We start from the raw sequence: 27,673 nt of genomic DNA on the forward strand, positions 1-27,673 counted from the left end.
TGAAACTTGGGCTCCAACCTGCTTGGGTGGATCAGGTATAGATTCCCAGAGTGTTTGGCTTTTTTCCCCCTTTTTATTGTGGTAATATATACATAGTATAAAATTTACCATTTTAACCATTTTTAAGTGACTGTAATACAAATTAAGTACATTCACATTGTTATGCAACCATCACAACCATCCATCTCCAGAACATTTTCATCTTCTCACACTGAAATTCTGTACCCATTAAACAGTAACTCCCCATGACCTTCTCCCCCTCAGCAACTTTCTACTTTCTAAGTACCTTTCTACTTTTTGTCTCTGTGGACTTGACTACTTTAGTTTCCTCATATGAGTGGAATAATGTAATATTTGTCCTTTCATGTCTGCCTTATTTTTCTTAGCATTGTCCTCAAGGGTTACACGTTGTACATGTCATAATTTCCTTCCTTTTTAAGGCTGTATAATATTTCACCATATATATACCACAATTCATTTGTTCCTTCACTCATGAATGGGCATTTGGGTTGTTTCCACCTTTCGGCAATTAGGAACAATGCTGGATGTATAGATACCTGTCTGAGTCCCTGCTTTCCCTTCTTTTGTGTATATAGTCAGAAATGGAATTGCTGGGGCTTATGGTAATTCTTTATTTAATTTTTTGAAAAAATTTTCCATAGGAGCTACACCATTTTATATTCCTCCCAACAATACACAAAGATTCCAATCTTTACATATTCACCAACACTTGTTATTTTCTGGTTTTTTGCTTTGTTTTATTTTTTATTTTTTAGTGGCCACCGTAATGGGTGGGTTTGGCTTTTGCTCTGACTCTGAGAAGATGAATAGGAGTTGGATGGGAAAGGTAGACTGTGGGTGCATTCCAGTCACAGGAAAGGCATATGAAAGGCCAGAGGTTTGCAGTGCGGGGTGTGCCCAGGGACAGAGCAGACCATATGGCTGAGACTTGCAAAGCATGGAGAAAAGATAGTAGGGGATGAGGACTGTAGGCAGTGGCCACCATCCCATCTCAAAGGCCTGAATCCTGACTGAGAATCTTGACTTGTCTCCATTGACATAACAGATGGCTTCAAAGTCTGGATGGCTTAGAAACTCCAGTAGCCAGGGAGCTCCCAAACCTTATCAGTAGTCCCACATCCACTGTGTGACTCTACACTGCATTAGATGTGACCAGGGCAAGTATCTCCTTGTCTGAGCCTTAGTTTCTTCTTCTGTATAATGGGGAGTGGGAAAAGGTTGCAACAGTACCTACAAGAGAGAGTGCGTTGGCTGCATGATTAGTGTGGTGCTGTGATGGGGAGGCTTTGGGCTCCTTGCTGCAGACTGACTCACCTTGGCTTGTTCTGGCCTGTCTGGCAGCCAGGATTCCCAGACCTATGGGCCTTGGACTATATTTCGTGGCCACTCCACCATGAGTCCTGGAGCCAAGGGGCTCTCGCTGGGAGAAAAGGAGCAAAGCAGACCCAGGCAGGGTGTGGGACACCCTGAGAACAAGTGAACAGACCCAGGGCTGGTCACAGGGCCTCCCCAGTGCCCAGGGCTTGGTAGTTAGTGTACACAGCCACACCTCAATGACACCTCAAAACAGCTCCTCCAGAAGGTGGCAGTCATATGTCCATGTCACAGACAAGGAAACTGAAGCCTGGCCAGGGAAACTTGCCCAAGGGCACCAAGCTAGGAAGCAGCAGGACCAGGGTTCAAACATGAGTCTCTTTGAGGATTTATGCATTACTGGAAAGTTGGACCAGATTCATTCCTTTATTTGTTCATTCATCATTCAACAAATATTTACTGAGCATTATTTACTACCTACACCAGGAGTAAATGAGACACAGTCTCTGTCCCTGGACCTTTCCAAGGGCTGGAAATGACCCCTTATTAAGATTCTGCTATGTGCCAGGAGCATATCTAAATTAGTTCATTTAATCCTCACAGCAGTCTGGAGAGACAGAGATTATTAGCTTCATTTTATAGAGAAGAAAGTTGAGAATCGGGAAAGGAAGCGAATTGTCCACGGTTGCACAGTTGGAGAGGGGCAGAGCCTGTGCTTGATGACCTGCGGTGTCTGTCCTGTGTGTGTTCCTGGAGCCTGATACCTCTGACCATGAGTTCAGTGGTCCAGGGTGGACACTCTGCCAGTCATGGCCATGTGCCTGCCCAGCCTGGGACCTGTGAGACCAGTTCACAGCTGCACTGGAGTCTGAACTTCTTACTTAAATGCTATCCTGGGATGGCAGAAGGGTACTGGGTAGGGCCTGAAAGGAGACCCACTGTCCTGAAAGTCCAGGTCCACCTCGGCAGGATGCAGGGCCCCGGGCAAGTCCTGTTTCTCTGGCTTCAGTCCTGTCATCTTCAAGTGGGTTGTGGCACTCTGCCATGCCGTGGCCTAAGGCCCTTGGGAGGAGCAAAGGTCATCATGAGAGAAGAAACTAGACAATCTCATAGCATGACCACAGAGCACTGGTGGAGGATATGGAGGGAGGAGGGAAGAGAGCTGACCAGGCCCTGTCGGGGGCACAGACCCTCAACTCCTTTCTTTACCCAGAAAATCATACACTGCAAGGATAAATTTGAAATTGTCCTCTTCCAGGAAGCCTTCCCTTACCTACCCACGCAGAGGCTGGGCCAGAGGCCTCCCTCCCTTATAGGACTGGCCACACTGTGTGGTCATTGTTTCCCCCACTGGAGTCTCAGAGCTGGGAGTACATCTGGGTCCCAGGTACCCTGCACAGCATCCATCTAGAGTGGGTGCTGGGAGTATCTGGGGGACAGATGAGTCCTGCCTCAGTCCCTGCAGGAACCCTCCTCGCCCTCACCCCGGGCCCAGCAGCCTTACTCCTGCCCTCCACACTCTGGCTCTCCTTGCTGGTCCACTCTTTCTTGCCCTTCCCCTCCTTTCCAAAGTGGAGAGGGAATGGGATGCTCACTTTGTCCAGGCCCAGTCCTCTCTGTGGGCCTCTGTGTCCACCTGAGCAGGAGGAGAACATGAAGACGCATTTCCCGAGCCTCCTTGCTCTACCAGACCTTGCCTGTCTGGGGTAAAGCAAGAAATCAGAAGCGGTTCCTTAACAAATGACTCCGAAACCCGACCAAATGGCATCCTTATTAACCACCATGAGGGGCCATTAAATCTGCAGGGCTCAGGGAAGCCTGTCTGGTGACAAAGTGCAGAGCAGAATGAAGTCCGGGAAGGCGCGGGCACGTGCAGGGCGCCACATGGCGGCTGCACACTTCTTTGCGAATCAGGAATCACAAGGCCCGGTTGCCGTGGCAGCAGCGGCTCCCCGCAAGGCAGGAGTTTGGCCAGGACCTCACGGCTGGGGCAGACGGAGCTGGCCACCAAGTGGTTCCGCGGCGTGCCCTTTCGCGTGCAGAGCCACAGGTGGGCCGGGAGGGGCCTGGCAGGAGAGGGGGCCCGATGCGAGGGGGCCCGATGAGGGGTGGAGCTGGAGCGGTAGGAGGGAGCTGCAAGGAGGGGTGGGGGCCGCACTTTCTCTCCCCTTCGCAGTTGCTGCAGGGCCCTGCTCAGAGTTCTTTTGACCCCCTTATGTTACTTAAAACCATTTCAAGAGCAACTATACTATGTGCCAGGCTCAGAGAGACCAAGTGACCTGTGCCATAATAGGTCACTCAGTTCAAAAGTCATGGGTAGGATTTCAGCCCAGGTGTCTTTCTTCACGCATACATATGATATGTCTATACACCTGTATCTCTGTCTAGTCACCTACTTTGTGCCAGGCACAGTTCTAGCATCAGGGATACAACAGTGAACAAAACAACAAAACCCTGTACTCAGGAGTTTGCGCTAATGTGGGCAGAGGTGGCTGGAATGGATAATTAAAAAAAAGAAAAATATAAAAAGTGTTGGATAGTAATAAGGGCCATGGAGAAAAAAAAGGAAGCTGGGAGGAGGAGCTGGCAAGTGCTGGAGGGTGGGTGGGGGTGCACTGAGAAGGGACTTCTGAGTAAAGGCCCCCATCAGAGCGCAGGAGGCAGGGGTGGTGTCTAGGAATAGGGAACTGCGAGGACAAAGAGAGTCAGGCGGGAGCAGCCCTGCCCATCCTTCACGGGCCAGCTCCAAGGTCCCCTCCCCTGGGAGGCCAGCTCCCCCACCCCCAGAACAGCCCACACCGAGGCTGGGTGGCAGGAACTGGGCTCTCACTTGGCCTCTGAACCTCCCTAGATTTGATGTCTCTGCTGTTTATCCCAGTCAGAAGAAATTCAGCACCTTCACAGAGGCCCCATATTCCAGGCTTCATTCCGTGGAAGTGGAGAGTTTGTGCAGCTGCCCTGACACTCCCGTGGCCCCCCAAGTCCCCCACTATGGCTGATGAGCTGAGCTGTTTAAGGGGCACAGCTTATACCTCTCAAGCCCTCCATCCATCTGCAACATAGAGCTTGGCTCAGAACCAGGGCCTTAGCCATGTTTGGTAAGTGCAGGACTGTAGTGAAAAACACCTGGGCTGGGGCCACAGAGACTTGGGTTCCAACTCCAGCTCTTGGACCAACTGGCTGTGGGCCCTTGAATGAGTTACTACCTCTCCCTGAAGTCTAAGTGACCAATGGTGGAGGATGTGATTGCACCTTGAGCGCCATGACCCTCGGTGCCGGACTGGGTGCTGGGGGCGGGGACCACAGAGAAGCATCGCCCCTCCACCCCCAGGTCAGGGTGGTGGCTTGGAAAGGACTTGCTCTGTGGATGGACTGGATGGGTGTGGCTGGCCCGGCTCTGACTGTGCTGTGACTCAGTCCCACGTAGGACCTGGGACCTATGGCTGTAAGGAGACCTGTTTCATCAAGAAGAAGCTGAAGAAGGAAGTGGGTACAGGCTGGGCCAGGGCCCAGGAAGCCACCAGGCTCACCCAGCTGCCCCACATCCAGTACCAGGCCATCATGAGAGAGAGGCAGCTGCAGGTGAGGCCCCTGGGGCCACGCTCCTCCCTACCCCAAAGCGCAGCCTTCAGTGTCTGCCCAGGCCCAGGTAGAGCTCCTCCTTTAAGGAACATATTCACCCTCCAGGCTCCTTCCCATGTGGACATTCCCAAGTTCAAAGTTGTTACTTTCTGCTCTCTTCTCTTGGTGCAGAAGGAAAAGCTAGGGCCCGGCTCCTACGAATTCAAAGACTTAGAACTTCTGCAACAGAAACCGTGCAGCACCCGGGGGCTGCTCAGCTCTGGGGAGATTCGCTTCCGAGGACTTATCGGGGTAGGTGTTCTCTTAGGCAGAGTGGGAGCCCTCCCACCCTCTTCCTCTGCTCTCTGCACAGCTTGCACCCTGAGGGGTGCTGGAAGCACCACTCCCCTCCTCATACAGTCTCCTTGCCAGGCCTGGCCAGGCTCTCCTCTGGTCCCCACAACCCCTCTGCTGTCCAGTGCCATGGCTTCAAGCCCACTGGCTGTCATATATTCCTGCATCTGTCCCTACCACCAGACTGACAGCTCCCTGCTGGCAGGAATGGGGCTCTTCTCTGAATCCCCAGCCAGAGCCTGGCATATATTAGGTGCCCAATAAACTCACCCATCTGTATATCCATCCAACCAGTTAGCAAATAATGATTGAGCACCTACCGAGAGCCATGCACTGTTCTAGGGCCCGGGACTCCAGGAGTGATAAAGACAAGGTCCCTGCCCTCATGGAGCAGGCATCCTAGTGATAGAACAGCAGTACAAAGAAGCAAATCATACATAATCAGGGCTAGGAGGAAAAATGAGATAGGGAAGTTCAGTGAGTGATGGAGGTGCAGTTTATAGTACGGTCAGGGAAGTCTTCCTGGAGGAAGTGACATTTGAGCAAAATCTGCAGGAAATGAACAACAGAGACTCAAGGGATCTGCAGGACAGCATTCCAAGCAGCGGGAACAGCAAAGGTAAGGCCCTGACTTAGACCAGCAGGCAGGACGCCAGTGAGGCTGGAGGGAGAGGCCTAGGGTGGCAGGAAGAGGGACAGCAGAGAAGTGTGGATCAGACCACTAGGATCTTGCAGCCAGGCAGGGGCTTTGGGATTGATTCCAAGTGCTGTGGGGGGACAGTGGAGGGTTCTGATAGGTGAAGGACCTGATTTACATCTTCACCTCCTCAGGCCCTACACCCTGCTTGGGGTTGGGGGGAAGGGTTGGAGGCTGCTACAGTGTCCAGAGGGAGGTGATTGTGGTGAGAGGTAGCATGGCAGGAGGGCTGCATGGCATCAGTGGATGGTCGTCCCATGTCGGGGTACTAAATGGGTTTCAAACTCAGGAAAGTCTTGAGGGAGAAGGCAAAGGTCACAGCACGCCTAGCGGTTTGTGGCGTGCCCCTCCCGCCCTTGTGCTCTCTGTGCTGGACACTCCTGCATCCTTCCCTCCTCAAGTGTGCTGTGCTCTTCCACTAGGGGCTTTGCCCCTGCTGGTCCCTCTGCAGAAATGCCCTTCCTCCCTCAGTGGCCCCTTGGCCTAAGGAACTACTACTCATCCCTCAGTCCCAAGGTTACTTCCTCTGGAAGCCTACCTGACCCCCACTCAGTGGCATCTCTCCTTTCTAGGAGTCCCAATTGTGGCTGTGTGTTTAGGGTCTCTCCTACGGGAATCAGCGACTGAGGGTGGGCTACATCTGCCTGGTTGGTTCACTGCAGAATCCCCAGGTCTCAGCAGTGCCCAGCACATAGTACGCAGGCACTAAGTATTTGTGGACCGAATACATGCATGTGTGCCTACTAAGTACCAGGTGTTCCATAATGCTCCAGATGAGGCCCTGGAGGCTCAGAGGGAGTAAGCATCTTGCCCCAGGCTGCACTGCCAGCAAGTGGGGAATGTCCAGCCCCAAAGCCAGGGCCTTTCCTCCACACCTCACCACTGTGAAACCTTCCACAAAGCCTGGAAATTACTCTTTGCTATGTTCAGGCGACAAGCACAGGCATCACCCTGTGCAGAAGCTATAACGGCAGCGTCTGGAGAGAGGATGCCTGGAGGTATTTAAGAACAAGTCGTAACTTTCCAATCTAAAGTAATAACTGATACTTAACATGGCACTTACCACATGCCAGGCACTGTCCTAAGCACTTGAGTATACTAATTAATTTAATCCTCGCAACAACCCTGTGAAGTGAGCACTATCATTATCTCCACTTTACAGATAAGAAAACTGGGGTACAGACAGGGTGAGTAACCGGCCAAGGTCACAGAGCTATTTAGCTGCGGAAGTAGGATTTGAATCCAAGGTGTCTGCTCATAAATACTGCACTTTACCCGTGGGCTTGGCTCCCTTGACTATCTTGACTATCAGTGGAGGTTAGGGTCTAATGTCAGAGCCCAGCCCAGTTACGCAGAGGAGTTGGGGGAACAAATTGAATGCTGTTTCCTTCCAGCTCTGGGGCATCTGTGAGTGTTGGCTGAGCAGGGTGAAGGTGTCATGGCCTGTCCCTCCCTTCTGGCCGTCTCTTCTCCCCCAACCCTGGTCCCCGTATCCATTCCTGCAGTAACGTCCACTAGGCCCTGTAAAACTTCCCTGAGCTGTTCTCCTGGGGACAGGGCTGGACAGAAAGTTCCAGAAGTTGGCACTGCCCCAGTGGGTGCAGAAAACAGTCCCTGGGGGGCTCATATCCAAGGCTTACTTCTCTCAGCTGTCATCTTACAATGAGACCTGGACTGGCCTCCCCTGGTCTCTGGTCCCTCCAGTTATGCCCCCACCACTGCAGGTCTGCAAACACCTGTGCAGGGCGCACAGGGCCTTCCCCAAGGCCAATGCCAAAGCTGTTGGTACCTGCTTTGGGGCCCCATGCATCCATCCCCAGAGAGGATGTGGTTGTGAACCACACCCTGTGCCAAGGCAATACCTTCTCCTCTGGTTTCCAAACCCATCCCCCATTAGCCCTACGTGCTGCCCCCACCATCTGCCTCAGCATACTGTCCTCTCTCTTGGTTTTGGGGACCCCGGGCTCTAGGGCCCTGGCGTTCCTCTGCCAGCTGTCCTCCACAGCTCCCTTTCCCCAGGCCTCATCTTGACCCTCCCTCATCCTCTTTGGGGGATCTCTCTCACCCAGCCAGACTGCATGCAGATGGCTCCAGATTCCACCCTGGGGCCCCCCAGGAACCTCAAACTCTGAATGCTCCACCCCATGTCAGCATCTCCCCCAGGCCTGCTCTTCCTGGGGAATAGCGCCACCCAGCTGCCAGAGCCAGAGACCCAGTGGCTTGTTTCTTGTCCCTTGCTCCCCACAGTCACAGGGGTCCATGCACTCACCTTCTGTTCTCCCATTTCCTCCTTTCATCGCCGCTGCCACCACCCCACCCTCACCTAGGGGCGGCCTCTTGACTGAGCTCCTGGTCCCCCACCATTGTCAGAGCACCTTCCTAAGGACCCTCACACCTCAGAATCAGGTCTCAACGCTGCGGAGGGGCCTTCAGAGCCCTTCCCACCCTCTTCCCGGTACCTCTCCCAGCTGGCCTCAAAGGTGTTCTGGTCTCCCTCCCTTTGCCCCTTGGCCAGGGGGTCCTGCCTGCTCCCCTACACCTGTTTCTGGGATCCTTCTCATCCTCAAGATCCAGCCAAAGAAAGCCTCCTAAGTGATGATTCCTGCATTCCCCCCAAATCCAACCCCGAATGAACATTGTGCTGGGGCCTCAGAAGTTCTGAGAACATGACATTCTAGTTAAAACCTTGACAGGTGTGCTGCTGCTACGTCTCTGGACTGGAAAGTTTTAAGGAAGAGATGAGGCTATGCCAACACAGCACTGGGCTTCTGCCACCAGTCCGCCTTCTCCAGGCGCAGTGGCGATCTGCTGTGTCACTTCTAAGGTCTCCTGGGCGTTGTGCTCAGTGCTCTCCCACCCCAAGTGCCCAGCAGATGGTAGAGGCTCAGAAAGATCATGGATTTTGCAGTTGGAACCATAATGCTGCTCCTTTCTGGACGTGGGACCTTGGACTTGAGATTTGCCTCTCTGAGACTCAGTTTCCCAATCTGCTAACTGCTGACAATGCTGACTTGCTCTCATTAGGTTGCCTTCAAGACCAGGATGTTACAGTTTGTGAAGCACTTGACATGCCACACAAAAGACCTGCCTTCCTACACTGGGGCTTTTCTCCTGCATACATCTGGAAGCCCCTGGCCCTGGAAGGGGACAATATGTAGTCCTGTCCTTCAGAGGACAAACAGATCTGATGCCACAGTGGCCAGACTCCCTTAGCAGAGCTCCCTGCTTCTCAGCTGTCCTGGGCTGCTTCCCCAGGACTGAGCCGTCCATGGAGTGGCAGCGACGCTGTGTGGCTGAGAGATGCACAGCAGCAAACATCCTGCCAGGTCTCTAGCCAAGATGCCCACCCACCTCACTCCACCTGCAAAGACCATACTTCTGACCCTGGCAGTCAAGGCCCCAGATGCTTTTTCCAGTCACAAGTCTCAGTCTCTCCTACCTCCTCCTCCTGAGCCCCCAAGGCAGCCGCCGCCTGACTTACTATGTGTCGGTGCCCACTATGGGCAGGGCACTGTGTAAGAAGCTTTATAGACATTATTTAATTTCATCCTCATTATCCTGGGAGAAAGTATTACTACCTCCTCGGTACAAAGGCAGACCATGAGGCTCAGAAGGACTAAGTGGTGTGCTCAAAGTCCTTCAGCTAGGAAGCAGCTGAGGCAGGATTCAAACCCAGGACTCCAGATCCTCCCAAGTCATGGCACTGTTCACAGCAGCGAGAAACCCATTCATGTCAATGCAGGGCTATGACATGGGTGTAATGGAAGGGTTTCCCAGCAGGCCAAAGGAAGCAACCATCTGGGGTGAGGGGGAGGAAAGGCTTCATTCCCTGCAGGGATGACCTTCAAGCTGGCTTTGCAGGATGAGTAGAATTTCCCAAGTCCAGCGAGGCAGGAAGGGCATTTCTGGTGGTGGTAGCAGCACAAGCAACAGGCCAGGAGGCTGGCACAATGGGTGTGCATGGGGACCCGTGAGGAGCCTACTTGGGCAAGTGTGGGATGTAAGAAGGGAGAAGTGCAAGATGAGTTGGACGGGTCCCAGGGCCCTGGTGAAGAGACTGAACTTGGAGTGGTAGAGGCTCCCCGACTGACAGTGTTGTGGGATGGGGGCAGTTAACACGCAAGGGTCCCCCAAATCCCCTTCCCCTCCCCAGGGCGTCTCCCCTCAGAGGCACTCAGCACAGGGACTGGGCTGAAGGCCTTTATGTCCCTCCCTCCCCTGCAGAACTACTATCCAGGCCCTGGAAATGATGGCGAGAAGGGCAACCCGTACCCGAAGCTGGAGAAGGCCTGGAACCGGTCTCATTCCGAGGGCCTCGTGTGCAGGATGACCAACAAGCCACGCCCCTTGGCTCCTCAGGTATGGCTCTCGACTGGTGGGGTCTTGGGGAGAGACTCCCAGAGCAGGTGGGGAGACTAAGACCCTAAGGGGGTGATGGACCTGCCTCAGCAGCTCTCCTGCGAGGACTGTCACCTGTGTTCTGTTCTAGGGGAGTGGTCTGGCACCTGGCACCTACTCCTTCAAAAATGGCATTGAGGCATACCTGGCACAATCCATGGGCACCATGGGCACACTTTCTCTGGTGACCGAAGCAAGCCCTAGCCTTAAGGACGTTACTCTGTGCAGGTGTGTACCCAGGCAGGGTGTGGGGGTGCCTTCCCCAGCAGGGTGCCAGGCCTCACTTACGGACACCAGGCATACGCCCCACATGCCAGGTGCTGTGCAGGGCCCTGCCAACAAGCTGCTCGCTCCACCCGCAAAGCCGGGATAGGATGCGGCTGCCTGTGTTAGATGAGGAGACTGAGGCTGGGTGGTAAGGGGAAGAGCTGGGATTTGAACCCCAGCACAGTTGTCTGACTGCACTGGCATGAACTGCACAAGAGGGACAGATGGCCACAGTGCCAGGATAGGATGGGAGACCGGCCACGAGGAGAGGCCTGCAGGGACAGCGTGGGTGTGGGTGTCCTGCTGTTTTAGAAACACTTCCCAGGCATCATAGACCCAGCTCAGCTGGCTGGGTCCAGCGGCAGTGCTCCGTTAACAGTCACAGAGTTGGAGGGTCGAGAGGGGAGACTGAGGGAGAATTTCAAGTTGACATCCACTTTCCTGCACCTGTCAAGCTGTTGTGTGATCCATGGCATGCTGGGCTGCACTTTCTTCATGCTCAGAGCAAGTGGAATGAAGTATCTGTCTAGTTACCCATATATTTTGTCTCCGCTATGCATTCACTCAGTGTGTACCTTTAAGGCCAGGTCATAGTCTAGTTGCAGGGGACACCTGCCCTTGTGGCACTTATATTCCAGTAGAAATAAAACACAGTCATGAGTATAAAACAATACAGAGTGTTAGCAGGGAGTGAGCACTACAGAAAAGTACATCTGGAGTGCAAGGAAGCAGGTGGTGGTGGTGAAATGTTGAGATGCTTTTGGACCAGTTGGTAAGTAGCCACTGAATGAGTTCTCCGACCAGCCTGCTCCTCAGGGCCTCCCAGACTGCCCGGGACTAGCCACTACAGGGGTCCTGCCCAGCACCGCAGGGGCCTTTGGGGCCTCCTCAGGCCCTACAGCCAATCAATACCCATTCTGACTGTCAGTGCCCGGACCACATAGTAATATTTTTTATTATCTAAAAAAATAATAGACTTTATTTTTTAGAGCAGTTGTAGGTTCACGGCAAAATTGAGCAAAAAGTGCACAGTCCCCATATGCATCGTCCACTTTGTGTGCACAGCTTTCCACTGTCAACATCCTACCCCAGAGTGTGATGTTTGGTACAGTTGAGGGCCCAATAATCATTATCACCTAGTTTATGCGAGCGCTTACCCTTGGTATTATACATTCTATGTGTTTGGACAAATGTATGACAATGTGTGTCCACCATTATAGCATCATACAGAGTCATTTCATTTCACTGCCCTAAAAATCCTCTATGTTCCCTTGTCACACTGGTTTTTAAATATTTGGACTTTTGCTCCTGTTTAGAACACTGCTTGACTCAGTAAGCATCCAGGAGATGAGTGAGAGAAGGAAGGAAGGAAGGGGTAAAGGCCAGCTGGGCTGTAGGGAAGTGAGAGATGCTGTCAGACTGACCCCACCCCTGGCTGGGGGCTGCATCACCTCTGGCCCAGCTCTGGGGAGCCTTGGAAGCCCTGGCCTTGGGGGTAGGGGGCGGACATTGGGAAGCAGGGTGGAGGGTGATACCACACTGTGTGGCCACGTGCTTTTCTCTGCTGCTGAGGTTCCAGAAAGGGAGTTCTTGATTTTCCTGGCATAACAGATACCTTCTTTTCTTTCTATTTCTCAGAAAAGAAAGTCCAAGGAACTGATGAGTTTTAAGAGCTTCGTGGAAGAACTTAACTCACATCATAATCAGAAGCGTGGGGTTTTTTCAAAAGTTTCCCGAAACCCGAAAACCCCTACAGAGAGGATTTACTGGGCCACCCTTAGCCAGTGTCCCTGAAAACAAGTCAGTGTTCCCCACCCGCCCCCTCCATGGCCTGTCTGCCTTCTCTCAGAAGGTGGCTGTCCTGCAGGGTGGGGCCCAGGTGGGGGTGGCTATTTCAGGGGGAAAGCCCAGTCTTGGGCATCAGCTGCACCTGGTTTTCAATCCTGGTCTTGCACTTAGCACTTCCCAGTCACTTTGGGTAAGTCCCTCTCACTCTCTGAGCCTTGGTTTACTTGTCCTCTGAGCAAAACTAGGTGGCTTAAATCAGTACTTAAATGATATTAAGTCTTAGTGCTAATAGCGTGGTGCCTGGTCACTGGGAAGTGTTCACCTGCCCCTCCTGCCCCTGGAGAGAGGCCCCGGGGGGGAAACTGGAGCAGGGTAGAATGTGGATAGGGTGTCTACCCCAACAGAGGGACTGCACAACTGCTCCACCCAAGGAAGCATGGGCTCCTCTTGGGGAGCGCAGCAACCAGAGGTCTGGGTAGGCCCCAGACTTTAGCTGAGCTCCTGCAAGCAGGATCTACCCCCAGGAAGGACCGCTGATGGCTTGGGAGGGAGTAGAGTCCAGAGGGAGCCAACATTTGCCAACTGCCTGTGCTGGGCCAGGCATCTTCCAGCCCCATAAGGAATGGATTATCATTTGCATTTCACAAAAGGAAACCGAGGCCCAGAGATAGGAAGTGATTGGTCTCTGCTCCCCTAGGGCGAGAGGGAACTGGAACGGAACCCAGCTCATCTAGCTCCAAGTCTGTGTGGCTTCTGCTCCCCAGGCTGGGGTCTCTATGGACCCTGCCAGAGCCCATGGGAACCTGGAAAGAGGTGTCAGGCTGATGGGTGGGGGTTACAGTGAATGGCACGGGTCATGAGGGCACTGCAGGGCTCCTTCACCCTGGGAGAATGGGCTCCCCGTGAGTTGGGAGGTGAAGGTACCCCCCACCCACAAGGCCCAGGGTTGCCAAGTGGATGAGGTCAGCACCCAGGAGCCCTTACCTGCCCTGGCCCCAGGCTAACCACCACCAGGCCTGTCTAGCTTTCATTCCTTACCCCTAGGCCACTTCTGGTCTGGGTATGTGGCTTCCTGCAGAGCAGAAATGCAAGCAAATTAACCAGCCACCATTCCTGCTGTCCTCCAGGCAGACAGGCATAAAGGCCTACCGGATGATTTTGGGAAGCTGGGTGAGTGAGTCTGGGGTGGGGGGTACATGGTGATGGGCAGGGAACCCATTCCTGACTCTATGGTGGCCCCACGCCCTCCTTACCCCTGGGAACTGATGCTCTGAGTGAGCCAGAGCCCATCTCTTTTGTCCCCAAGGGACTAACACGCATTCCCACTGTCTCATTTCTCCAAGGCATTGGTTTCCAAACTTGAGTGGGTATTACATCATTTTGGAGGGCTTGTTAAAAAACACAGATTGCTGGGCCATTACTTCAGAGCATCTGATTCAGTAGCCTGGAGTGGGGCCTGGGAATGTGCATTTCTAACAAGTTCCTCGGTGATATCGATGCTGTTCCAGGGACCACACTTTGAGAACCACTGCACTCAATGACATTACCCCAGAGCCATCCCACTTTCTTATTTTCCCAGGGGAATATTCCCTCTATTCGCTTTGTCTTGTGGCCTCAGGGATGGCTGGTGGAGTTGGCCCATTTCTCATCTCTGGAAAAGCAAGGCCCTCCTCTGTCTCCATCCTTTCTCCTTGCTTAGCTCTCCCTAGAGGCAGCCATCCACATATGTGTGATGTAACCTTTAACTTGTTAGTGTTCTTGGGTTTTTTGCATGCCTCCCTAATTTACACAAATGGCATTAGTCATCAACCGCATTCTGTTTCTTATTCCTGCCCTTCGTTTTTTAAGTATACCTTTTATTGGGTTCTGATGATCACATAGAAGGTGCATGAATTCCAAGTGAACAATTCCATGAATTGTCACAAAATGGAATTGCCCATGCAACCACCCACCAGAGCATTGAGAAGCACCCGAGGAGCTCTCTACCCCCACACCCCTGGACAACATACACCTCCCATGGAGCCCCTGTATTCCAATAATACAGGGTGGTTTTGCTTGGTTTTGAGCAGCTGGTTATTTTTAAGGTCTCTCCTGGTTTCCCTGGGAACGTCTTATTTGTAACTTATCTGCCTTCCCATTATGTCTGCACTGCCTCATCCTGCAGCCCCCCCACCTGAGTTCTCTCCCATTCACCCCACCTCCTCACTCTCAGAGTGATAGCTTGGCCCTCTGTGTGCCTGCACCCTGCTGCCCTGCCCTATTCTCACAAGGACCAGCTAGTCAGTCCTCTGCATTCTTCCTGCTCTCACCTCCAGCCTGCACCTCCTGCCAAGGGTCCCAAATAAGATGTTTAGATAAGAGCCAGATGACTATGTTGCTTCTATAGAGGCAGTCACTCCAAAATGGGAAGGGCTGCTGTGAGGTCTGCGATCCAGAGGGTGAGCCCACCCTGCCCCCAGGCGTCTGCTCGCACACCTTGGCCTGGGAGCCTGCCTCTGATGAGACAGGACTTCCCCTGGTTGGGGGCAAGTTTGGCTTCACGCTGGCCTTGTGTCTGGTTGCTAACATCTGCCAGCCCACCCTTGGCACAGCTTCCCTGGAGACAGTGGGATTCCTGTCCTGCTGCCCTCCTGCCCTCCCTGGTCACCCTGGGCATGTTGCATTGCCTCTCTGACCTCTCTTGGTGCCTCTTAGGTCTACGACCCAGGTTTACGGGTAGGATGGTCCTGAGTCCCCAGGATTGCCAACAAAGTACCACAGACTAGGAGGTTTAAAACAACAGAAATTTGTCCTCTCACAGTTCTGGAGGCCACAGTGTGAAATCCAGGTGTTGGTAGGTCTGTGTTCCATTCGAAACCTGCAGGGAGAACTCTTCCTGGCCTCTTTCTAGCTTCTGGCGGCGACCGGCCAGCCTTGGAGTTCCTTGGCTTGTAACTGCACCACTCCAGTCTCTGCCTCGGTTGTCTGGCTGTCTCCATCCCCGCCCCACCTCGGCTTAGGACTTCCACAGACCTTTCTGGAGGACGCAGCCCAGAGGGTAGGGAGGAGCCTGGGGTGGGGGAGGAGCCTGCCTGCTAACGCGCTGCCTCCCCTCCCTGGTGCAGAACCCCGTGGGCGTGGGCCGCTACCCCAACACCCGGCTGATGGAGACAAAGGACCAGCGGCAGCGATATCGGTCCCTGTCCCTGGGTGGAGCCAAGCGCTACCCCTCAGACCCTGCCCGGGACAGGTTCCTGCAGCGAGTGCTGCTGGGGCTCCAGCAGAGGGGCAAGGCAGGGCAGGCTTGCCCTTGAGTGGGCTGGGGGGTCTGCCCGCGTTGGGCTTGCTGCCCAAGAGAGCACGGCTGCTGCCCCCTAGTGCCAGCCAAGCGGCCATGACAGGGGAGAGAGTTCAGATCCTGCCCCTGGCACTCCCTGGCTGTATGAGGTGGGGCAGGTGGTTTAACCCCTCAGAGCCTCATTTCCCTTAGCTGTCAAATAAGCAGAGGACTGTGGAGGCCCAATGATATGCTCTGTTAAAGCTACTGGTAAGAAAAAGGAACTTAACACCAACTCCTCTGACCACAAGCATGCAGTCTAGGCACTGCCTTCCAAGGCTTCACCATACAGAACTCAGTTTTTTGGTGTTCATAATTGAGTTGATAAAACTCATTTAAGGAAGTTGTGAAGCCTAAGGAAAAGCAGTGCTTGAACTACCATGGCTAACTGTAAAATAGCTTGCAAATGCTAGCTGCCACCATATTTTCTTGACCTAAGAGGCCATTGGTTGCAATGTGATTTCCATTTCAGAAATGTTAAAATGCGAATAAACATGCACTTTAGAGTTGATCATTTTGTTGTTGGAAAGTCTGGTGAGGCATGAGGACCGGATTCTGGGAACTAGATTACTCAGGGGAAACCAACTTTTTAAATGCTTGTTTTTATCAAGATAGCCCTGCTGTGTCTTCCCCTTTGATTTGCCCCCTGGTTTTGGTGGCTTCTTCAGTCATGGGAAGTCACATTTTTGATAGACTGCGTGCCTGAAAAAAAAATTTTTCCTACCTGCACAACTGATCAACAGTTTAGTTGGAAATAACAGTTTAGGTTGGAAATAATATTCCCTTGGGATTTTGAAGGTTTTGCTCCATTGTCTTTGAGCTTTGAGCATGGTTGTTGAGAACTGCAGTGCCATTCCAGTTTTCTGTCCTTTGTGTGCAACCTGCACTATCCTCTCTGGAAGCTCTCAAGATCTTCTCTTTGCCCCTTGTGTTCTGAAATTTCACAATGAAATTTAGTCTTAAATAGTCTTATGTGGGTCTGTTTTCACCTATTGTTTGGAATATTTAGTGGGTACCTTTCATCTGGGAAAATCTTTTCCATTTTTGTCTTTGATATTTCCTCCCTTCCACTTTCTCTCTCCTCTCTGTTTCCTTCCTTCCTTCCTTCCTTCCTTCCTTCCTTCCTTCCTTCCTTCCTTCCTTCCTTCCTTCCTTCCTTCCTTCCCTCCCTCCCTCCCTCCTTCCCTCCCTCCCTTCCTTCTTTCCTATTTCCAAGCTCTGCCTTTCTGTCCACCTCTCTGATAAATTTCCCTTTGTTTTTTAATCCTACTAACCCCTTTTGAGATTTTTGGCTGTCACCTTTTTTAGTTTCCAAGAGTTCTTGTCTATTGTGGATTGCTTCTCCCCCTTTTTAGTAGCACCCAGTTCTGTGTCACATATGCATTATGTTCTTTTATCTAAAGATAACAATGACGGTTTTCCTTCATTTGCCTTCTGCTTCTTGAATGGTCTTCATTTTTACCATGTTCCTTTTTTCTTCCACTCACTTTGTTCATATTTAAGTGCAAAGCACTAAAAAAGGCTGTGAGTCAGGGTGGAACTTGTAAATTGGTGGCTTCACTGGGAGTGGTTAGACGGGGTCTGGTCATTCTGTTGGGAGACTCCGTGTTTCTAGCTGTTTTCTCTGGGACCGTCCAGCTTCCCTAGGAAAGGGTCCTGCCCTGGGGAGGGCGGGAGAGTGGGGAGTGTGGCTGCTGTGTTTGGGGGAGGAAGCTGCGGGTCTCAGTCAGTGGATGGATTTCCACCTACTCCCTCTGTTCTCACTATGGTGCTTGTCTGCCTGCCTTCCACTGTGCTGGGCCTCTCCCTTTGGTGCCACTCTGCATGCTAATAACCTCCAGCCTCCTGTTGGGCAGGTGAGGAGTGTGTGTGGGGGGGTGGGGGGTGTCTAACTTTCCTCCTGTTTTCAGCCATCCATCTTGCCCCTGCTTTTTGAGATACTGGTGCCTCCAATTCCTGGGCCTCTGGGGTGAACGGCAGTTGCTGGCAAACTGCTCATTAGCTCCCCCTACTGCAGGCGGCTTGCTCTTCGGAGCCCTCAGCTCTGCGAATGCCACCCTGCACTTTCAATTTCCCAAACCATGTTAACACCCTTCTCCCTTTCTTGTTTGCCTATTTTAAAAAAATATCCTTTATAGTTCTTTTAGTGGATTGCAGGAGGGGGCAGAGAGAGTAGAAATAATTGCGTGTATTCATTGGTCTTGTTTAATTGAAAAATCACATGGAAAGGAACACTTTTAATGTGCGGAAGCATTTTCTTCCCTTTCTAGGTAATGTGGTGGCCTTCTTTTATAGGTGTTTAACCAGGAGCAGAGAGGAGAGCAGCTTGCCCAAGGTTGCACATCTGGTAATAGAGCTGGGACCAGCGTTCAGCCCGTCCTCCAGGACAGGGCACTTTCCACACACCAATGCCTTTGTGAGCATTTCTGGGGGGCTAAGAAGAATACCATGCCTTGATTTCTGCATCAAAGTCCCATCCTACATACTGTTTGCTCAGCAAAGGGCTCTAAGGAAGTGAAGGCTCCCACATCCCCATTACACCCTCACCTTTCTCCCCCTGAACATCTGCCTCCCCCTGGAGTTCAGACTTCTCCTTTCACCACTGTTAGCACATCCAACACTCAGATTGCGAGAATTAGAGGATTTCCTTTGTACCCAGGCTGAGAATCTTGCCTACTGCTTAGTTGTGTGACCTGGGACAAGTTACTTGGAGACAGACTTTCACCTGAAAAAATGAGAGTAAACAAAAGAACCACCTTGTAGAGTCTGCTTTGAGGACTAGAGGAAATTATGCTTATAAATGTGTTCTGCCCTGTGGATGCCGTTTCGTAGGTGCTTTGTAAGTGCTAGCTTCCTTGTCCCTTAGCAGCTGCTATGCCTTGGCAGAATACTGTGTTTTATTTATATAATGGGTAAGTTATTTACAGAGGCTGAAAATGCACATCATCCAGGAAAAGAAACTACAGTAGTTAAACTCACTCCCTGTTGTCAAAGACCCAAGGAAAAGCTACTAATAAGATGGAGATTTGACAGAATCATATCTGTTTATTTTCAAAATAAACAGAGATAGGAGGGCATTTAACTTCTGAGAGTATGTGGGGGCTTTGAAAGGGGAGGCCCAAAACAATAAATATTACAGTAAAATACTGAAGGCTTCTCATGAAGTCAAGAGGAAAACAGGGATGCTTGTATCACTGGCATTATTCAACATCATTCTGGAGGTCCTAGCAGATGCAGTAAGGCAAGAAAAATAAATAAATTTAAACATTGATAAGGAAGAGCAAAATATAATGATGTATGTTTACCTAAACACATCTGAATTCATTTTACAACTTAAAACTAAGGAGGCACATGCAGTAAAGCATATAAATGAAGAGTTTTCTCTGATACCACAGCCCAACAAATAGAAAACTTAATTGAGAAAAAGAAAAGGATCCCATTCTTATAAGCAACACAAATAATAAAATGCACTGGGTAAACTTAATAAGGTATAATTAAAGCATAAATGAAGACCCATAGAAACCTTTACTAAAGATGTCAAAGAAAGCCTGAATAACTGGAGAGAATACTATGTTCATTGGTGGAAAGACTTGGTATTGGAAAAATAGTAATTCTCCCCATTGATGTATACATTTAATGCTATTTTTATCAAGTTCTAAGGGGTTAGTAGGGGAAATTAGATAAATGTATTATAAACTTAATATGAAAAAGTAAATACACAAGAATATTTTAAAATAGAAGACAAACGATCCCATGGTTATAGTAACCTCTGCCGGGTTACCAGGGTCTTTTGCATTCTACCTTGTTTGTTTTATTTATGAAATGTTTGAACTTTTCAAAATAAACATATATTATTTTTATAATCAGAAAAAAGAAAATAGAGAACAAAAGCTCTTGAAACAAACTACACAAACTGTAGGTTATCCTTTTAGACCCATTTCCGTGCCTTGTCTTCCAGACCTCAGTTTTCCCATCTGTGAAAGGGAAATTACACCCTCTGGGAACATGGTCAGGCCTTAGTAAGGCTTATGAGTGCTACTGAATGGTAGCCAATTAGCAGGTCCCTGTGGTGTCTGATTCTCAGGCTGTTGCAGGATTCTCCCTGAGGCTCAGGTTCATCATTTGTCTAAGAAGCCCTAATCCACTTGGGATGGTGGGTCAGGAGGACAGTGTCACAAGGCACGAAGGTAGGTCATAAAGCAGAAGAGAGGATTCCTTTATACCCTCTTTCACTGATTGATCCATTTGTAAAGACCTGCTCTGTGCTTGGTCCTGTTCGGGGTACTTCTGAGCTGTTGATTGGTTTTAGGTGACCAGAAATGTTCTTTCCTTCATTCATTGGGTTTTTCATTTCTGACTTCATATTTTAATTTCTAAGAATCATTTTTTTTCTGAATGTTCCTTTTAGTAATAACATGCTCACATTTCATAATACAATGTTTTGTAATCTTTTGACGATATTATTAAGACGAGTTTGCCTAACATTGTCTCCTTTTATCAAACCCCCTTTTTTCTGGTATGTTCGTTTTGGCTTCAGTCTTTCACATCAGAGCTTTCCCCCAAATGTCTAGTGTTCCTTGGCTGTGCTCTCCTGTTCACGCAGAAGTCCCCCTGGAGGCTCTGGAGCACTTGCTGATTATGGACTTCACCCCAGTCCGACCAAGCTGGGTGTTTTTACTGGGGGAACTTCAGTGTTGTTAGTTGTCAGTTCTTTTCTTTGGGCGTTTACCAGAGAAAGCGCTTCTGGGGGATGTAAGCCTGGCTGCTGAGCTCTAAAAGAAGATCCTGGAGGTTTCAATACCTAGCGATAGAACTTCCGGATAATTCCCTGTAATTTCTTCAATTTTTATTCATTAAGGGCACTTGTCTGGCCGCAGAGAGTGGGAAGGGAAGGCGATATCACACAGACTTTCAGTAACTATCTTTGTTTTCAGTCCCACCATCACTCCCACTCCCAGAGGTGCCTGGTGCCGCCAGCAACTCAGTCTTGAGTAGTGAGGGAATTCTTCACCTTCTCTTCCATGGGCTTAGAGTTTAGCTTTCTTGGGTCCACTGTGTTAACTGCCATTCTTCCGTCTGCTTCGCAACTTCCAAAATATTTTCTTGTCCTGCTGCTTCTATTCTTTTTGTCCTTGTGAGTATATGCTTTTAAATTTTGATACCTTTACTTTTGGTTTAGTAGGATTTCAAGAGGGAGACAGGTTAGTATATACATTCAATTCACTGTGGTGAAATTTCTGAGTTTCAAAGGAAAAATTTAAATGTTGCAAGTATCACACCTAAAAAGACAACCCTCAACTGGCCCATCCCTTTTCTTCATCTCCTAGGCCTTTGTGTATGCTGCTTTGGTGGAAGATCTGGAAGTCTGGACAGGAAAAGGGGACTCTTGGGAAGCTCAGTATGGAGTCCCCCGCTCCCCAACCCCACTACACATTTACTGTGCAACATGGAAGCCTGGTGGTTGCCATGGAGACAATGTGGCAGCAGGGAGAGAGAGGGTCTTAGCTCCAGGGAAGGCAGAGTGGAGAGAAGGTTGTATGTTTACTTTTCCTTCCTTCCTTCTTTTCTTCTCTCTTCCTTCCTTTACTTTTGGTAGGGGTGGGTGGGGGGTAGAGACTTGCACCTATTTCTGGGCTGATGGGCAAGGAAGGAGCAGGTGATTCATTTGTGAGGTGGTGGAACCCACTTCTTACATAGGCTGGAGGGGTTGGTCACCTGAGGACAGAAAAAGGTTGATATTGGATGAGGGCAGTGGGAGAGGGAGTCAAAAAGATTGAAGATTCAATTAAATTTAGCCAACATTTAGTAGGGTTCAGAGATCCTAGCTCAGAAGGTCACAGGCAAATGGGGCAGAAGGCATTGATGTAGAATCTAGTACATAACAGAGGGCTCAGCAAGACGCTGGAGGAGCATAGAGAGGATTTCCGAAGTTGGCCTGGAAAAGTAGTGCGGATGCAGGGAAATGGAGGTCATTCCAGGCTGCCAGCAGGCATGGAGGGGGTGGTAAACAGCCCAGGGGCTGCCAAGTGGCTGGAGGCTGGAGCATAGGACAAGATACGGCAAGTGATGAAGCAAGATGGACTAGGCAACGTGGGACTGTAGCATCTGGATGTAGGAGTTTGGCCCTTTTGCACACAATTACCTGCAAATCACATAGCTGACAGTCTTGTAGTCAGAAAAATACAGTTGACATGGGGAGATCTTTGAAAAGGGCTGCTCAGAAGATGAAATATTGGGGTGGGACTTGGCTTTGCCTCCTCGGGTCTGAATTACCAGTTGCTCAGGCAACCTTAGGGGTTGAGACTTCAGCACAGACCCTAAAAAATGAGCCCTGGGTTGGGGAAGAGACTTACAAGTTTCAGTGCTCACAAGCGGTGTGCCTTGACAAGTCCCCTGAGCTTTCTGAGGCATGGCTCGAACCCCTAATGATCTCGGCATTTACGGACCCTGTCCCAGGGGGTAGCTTGGACTCTGCTCTGTATAACCTGGTCTGCTTGATAGCCTGGTTCAGATCATCCTGACCTCCCAACCTGACGTGGCCTGTTTGAGGCTCTGACAAGTTGGCGGGGTTTGGGAAAAGATGTAGGCTCATCTGCTCTGTCATCTCCTGGCTGTGGCGCCCTGGGCTACTAAGTAACCTCTCCCTCTTTTCAACTATAGAATGTGGATAATGAAGTCTGTCTCACAGGCCTGACTGAGGCTATTTAGAAGAAGGACTTGTCACCCTCCTCCTTTCCCACAGCCCAGCATTTTCAGCAGGATGCCCTCAGCATTGGGACAGCACTTCTTCATAGAGCTGAACTCTCCTACCCATGGTGGGATGTGTAGTGTCCCTGGTAGCTGCTCACTGGTTGATGGAAATGGCCCCCCATCTTTGTGACAGCCCCCAAACTCTTCTGCACAATTTCAGGGGGACAAAAACCACCTCCAGTTTAGTGATTCAATTTAAGATACATTTATGAGTGCCAACTATCTGCAAGGGAGTGTGCTGGGCTTACCCTTGGAAGAGGTTGTATGTAATGGTGGCAGGAACTGTGGCCTAGGATGCAGGAAAAAAGATTGTATGTCCCAGGCCTATACAAATCATTTCATCTTTTTCTGACTCTGAGTCTACATCTGTACTGGATGAACACCTATGTTCAAGGCCATGGCTATTTTTCCAAATCACTTATAGTTGAAGATATGGTACATTGCAAGGGGATAGAGAAAGTACTGTGGAATTCAGAGGGGGGAAAGATTACATCCAATTTGGAGACTTAGGGAGGGCTGCTTGCAAGAAGTGACATTTGGGCTGGCTCTCAAAAGTTGGATAAGAGTTGGGATTGATCAAGAATGGATTAACAGTTACCAAAGGGAAAGGGACTGGGGAAGATGGGTGGGAAGGGAGGGATAAGGGTGGGGAGGAAAAAGAAAGGGGGCATCACGATTAGCATGTATAAAATGTGTGGGGGGCACGGGGAGGACTGTGCAACACAGAGAAGACAAGTAATGATTCTACAGCATCTTCCTACACTGATGGACAGCGACTGTAATGGGGTTTGTGGGGGGGATTTGGTGAAGGTGGGAGTCTAGTAAACATAATGTTCTTCATGTAATTGTAGATTAATGACACCAAAATAAGAAAAAAGAAAAAAGGAAAAAAAAAAGAGTTGGGGTTGAAAAGGCAGTAACAACCATTTTAATAAAAAGTTGACTGTGTGACGTACTGTACTAAACTCTATATGAACATCATCTCTTATGGGCCAGGAAAAGCCCTGTGAGGTATATATTATTATCTTTATTACATAGATGAGTAAATTCAGTAACTTTCTCAGGGCCACAGTGAGTTACTGACTGTATCAGCTAGCTATTGCTGTGTAAGAAGCCACACCAAAACTCAGTGGCTTAAAACAATATTTATTTATTATTCATGAGTCTGTGGGTTGGTTGACTGGAGACAAGCTGGTCTGGGACAGTCTCAGATGGGACAATTGTACTCTCTTCCACATGGACTCTCACCCTTCAGCAATCCATCCCAGGCTTATTCTCATGGAGGAGGCAGGGGTTTGAGAGAGGAAATGTGTAAGGCCTTTTGCAGCCTAGGCTCAAGGCATACCGTTATTTCTACCACCTTCTATTGGCCAAAGCAAGTTACAAGTCCATCCCAGATTCAAGGGGAGGGGAAGTAGACTCTATCTTTTGATGGGAGAAGCTGCAGAGTCACATTGCCAAGGGCATAGGTACAAGGAAAAGTGGAGACTTGGGCCATTTTTGTCCTCTGCTATCTATAGTAACAGAGCAGGATTGCATCTTTGGTCTAGTTGGTTCCAAACTGTGTTCTTTTCACAAGGTCTCATTTCTTCTAAGGAGGAGAAAAAAAATTAGGACCAAGGAAAGAGCATGAGCATAAGAAAGGGAGTAAAAAAGGTCAGGACATGTCTGGAGAACACTAGATCATTCATTTTGGATGAGGTGTGGTGTATAAAGGGGAATAGCAGAGAAAAAGGCAGACAGGGTTGGCTAGGTAAGTCCTTGGAGGTTTTGAATGCAAAACTAAGTTGTTTGGACTTTATCCTGTCTGTGAGAAGCCAGGTTAAAAGTCAGATTTATAATATACTACCTACAGTAAAATTCACTTTTAGGAATATAGTTCTATGAGTTTTAACAAATGTATATGGTTGTATAATCACCTAAACAAGCAAGGTATAGAATATTATCATCACCCCAAAAAGTTTCCTTTGCCATTTGTAGTCAATCTCCTCTCCCTCCCTGAGATCCTGACAACTACTGAAATGACTACCATCTTCTATAGTCTTACCCTTTCCAGAATGTTGTATAAATGAAATCATGCCATCTGTAGAATTTTGTGTCTTTTCTTTCATTTTATGTAATGCTCTTAAGATTCATCCAGGTCACTGCACTCATCAGCAGTTTGTTCCTTTTTAATGCTGACTTGTATTCCATTGTATGGATGTACCACCATTTGTCTATCCATTTCCAAGGTAAAGGATTGTTCCCAGTTGGGCAATTGCAAATAAAGCTGCTATACACAGTCACAGACAGATCTTTGCATAGACATATGTTTTCGTTTCTCTTAGGTAATCATGTTGAGTAGGATTCTTATTGGTAAGTATAGGTGTATTTTTATAAGAAACTGCCAAACTGTTTTCCGAAATGGCCGTACATTTTTATTCACACCAGTAATGCATGTAGGGTCTAATTGCTTCATATCCTTGTCAATATTTAGTATTGGCATGTTTTTCCCCCTAATTTTAGCCATCCTAATAGGTGTATTTCCTTATAACTTGAATTTGCATTTTTCCAAAGACAAGATGTTGGGTATCTTCTCATATGCTTCCTCTATATCTCTTTTTTTGCCAATTAAGAAAACCAAGTTCCTTGTTTTCTTACATTAAGTTTTGAAAGTTCTTTCTATATTCTAGGCTTACACCCTTTATCAGATAGTCTGCTTTGCAAATATTTTCTCCTCTACACTCAGACAGGTTTTAACGGGAAGTAACTCTTGTGTTTGAAAGATGTGCTCTGTGGCATTGTGGAATGGGGGAGTGGGATGGGGCGGGAGAGACAAGGGGCTATCGTAATGGTCAAGAGAGAGCTGAGACTTGGAGACAGGCTAGGGATAGTGAGATGGGAAGGAGTGAAGATCCAGAAGGTATGGAGACCCACTGGATGGGTGTTAAAGCCTCTTTTACCATGAGGAGCCCACCCTCCCATCTTCCTTCCTTTGAAAGATATTTGTGGAGTAACTACTAAGCACCAGGTTGCAGTCTAGGCATGGGGAAATACCAGTAAAGCAATCAAAGCCCTGCCATCATGGAGTTTACATCTTAGTGGGGAAGACAGACAATAAACAAGTATGTGTGTAGCATAATGGCTGGAAGATTCTGTTGGATACACAAAGCTGGAGGTTCTTTATGAAATGCCATCTTACAAATGGCTCCACGGATGGGAAAGAGAGTCTTCAGGAGAGAAAAGAATCAGAACAACAGGATGGACTTGAGCCTGAGGTCAGGGGCTCTGGGCTAGAATTTTGGCCCTAACCCTCGCCACCAGGGTGAGTTCAGGCAAGTTCCCTCCTCTCTCTGGCTCTCAGTCTCCCTCTCAAGGTTGGGCTAGATGATCTCTTACGTGTTAGGATTTTGTATTTGCAGTTTAACAAATGAGCTTGGGGGCTCTGATGAGCCAAATCAGGTGCAAAATAAAGGAATCTGCTCCTTAGAACCAGGCTGTTTTGTTCAAAAAGCTTACCAGTTGGCCTCTCACCCAGTGTAAGACTGGTACTTGTTCATGTCCTGTGGGCACTCCTTCAGGGATGTGGGGGAGAGGGGAGTCACTGCCTTCCAAGGGACCAGTTCCATTTTCTCTTCCTCTCTGTCTTTTAAAGGGAAAGGATCACACCTTTTACTAAGGGAAAGTGCCCTACAATTGTGGATCACAATTTGGACGCTACTCCTTAAAGCCGCACGTGAAGGACAGCCTATGGTGGCCAGAGGGCCCAAGGTCTGAAGACAGATCTGGGGATGGGAGGGTAGCAGTGGGAGCAAGGGTCTTGCAGAAGGGACACATGGGAATAACGCCTGCGATGGGGAGAGATGTGGTGGGGCCACTTTTGCAGGAGACAGCTACCTGGAAGTCATGGTGTCTGTTGGGACAGCTGGGGCCAGGTATCTTTTGATGTGAGGGATCAGTTATCCTGAGAATTCAAATCGGCCAGTCACATGAACATGGGAGCCAGACCACAGCTGGACTAGGAGGTGGGATGTGGTTGACACTCTTGAAACCCCTTCTGTTTTAAAGCCAAAGTGCTTGACTCCCTGTTCATTAGAATCCAAAAAGAGGCAGGAGAGTGTAGCATATGTCCTACAGCAGCTGTAGGCCCCCTCCAGGGGTACTCCACATCCATCCCAGGACGCTTCTGGAAGCTCAGCATCAGTTTTGCCTTCTTGTCATGCTATGGGGAAGCTGCTGACCTCTAGGAAGTTTGTAGCTATCTGGAACGATCAGGTCTACTCCCAGAATCAGGCCTCGTGGTCACACCAGTCTGAGCCCCAAGGTGAGTATGGGGGGGTTGGTCACAATGTCTTCACTGTTTTTTTGTCAGTGAGAGATTGGGTGGGATGGCAGAAGTGCATTATCCCTAGAAAAAAAGAGTCTAGGACACTACAGCCTCAGCCACAAAACTCACATAAGATTAAAAAAAAGACTTCAAATCCTGTTCAGAGTGTGAGTGCCTTACCAAAAGCGGTTACTTTCTCACCCATGTCAAAATGTCTGTTTGGGATGAAGTAAAACTCTTTATTCACAGGCATGTCATCTACATACATAAAAAATCCTTGTGATCCCTCAAAACTGATAAGCTATACTAGGTGCAAACTAGATCTAATACATCAGCTTAGAAAGGTTTCAAGAAATAAGATCAATATACCCAAATCAACCATTTCTATATACTCACAATAGGTAATCAAAAATTTTAAATGCCATACATAATGGCATCAAAACTAGGAAATACTTAGGCTAAATTTGACAGAATATGTACAAGATCTGTATGCTAAAAACTGCAAAATACTGCTGAGAGAAATTAATGAAGACCTAAATAAAGGAAGAAAGATACCATGTTCATGGACCAAAGGACTCAATATTGTTGAGATGTCCATTCTCCCCAAATTGATAGATTCGATGCAATGCCAATCAAAATCCCAATAATTTATGTTGAGAAGCTGATCCTAAAACTTGCACAGAAATACAAAAGATATAAAATAGCCAAAACAACTTTGACAAAGAGGAACAAAGCTGGAGCACTAATGTTACCTTATTCCACAGTGTGGAACTGGTGTCAAGATAGATTAAAGAAACAGAACAGAGAATCCAGAAACACACCTACACACCTATGGATAAATGATTTTCAACAAAGGTGCAAAGACAAATCAATGGAAAAGGAATAGTCTTCTCAACAAATA

General features: G+C 49.1%; 1 protein-coding gene across 1 annotated transcript; it reads left to right on the plus strand.

Moving 5' to 3' along the window:
* The first annotated feature begins 787 nt into the window (after window positions 1-787).
* CIMAP2 (ciliary microtubule associated protein 2) lies at window positions 788-26,173 on the plus strand. The gene is given in 12 exon segments (XM_057499458.1): window positions 788-791; window positions 3,250-3,385; window positions 4,187-4,271; window positions 4,753-4,917; window positions 5,089-5,208; window positions 10,172-10,306; window positions 10,437-10,515; window positions 10,518-10,573; window positions 12,251-12,412; window positions 13,445-13,570; window positions 15,505-15,638; window positions 26,101-26,173. Coding segments are annotated over 12 exon segments (1,275 nt in total).
* Window positions 26,174-27,673: the final 1,500 nt, after the last annotated feature.

Source organism: Manis pentadactyla, chromosome 4, assembly GCF_030020395.1.
Source record: "Manis pentadactyla isolate mManPen7 chromosome 4, mManPen7.hap1, whole genome shotgun sequence".
NCBI classification, from domain to species: domain Eukaryota; kingdom Metazoa; phylum Chordata; class Mammalia; order Pholidota; family Manidae; genus Manis; species Manis pentadactyla.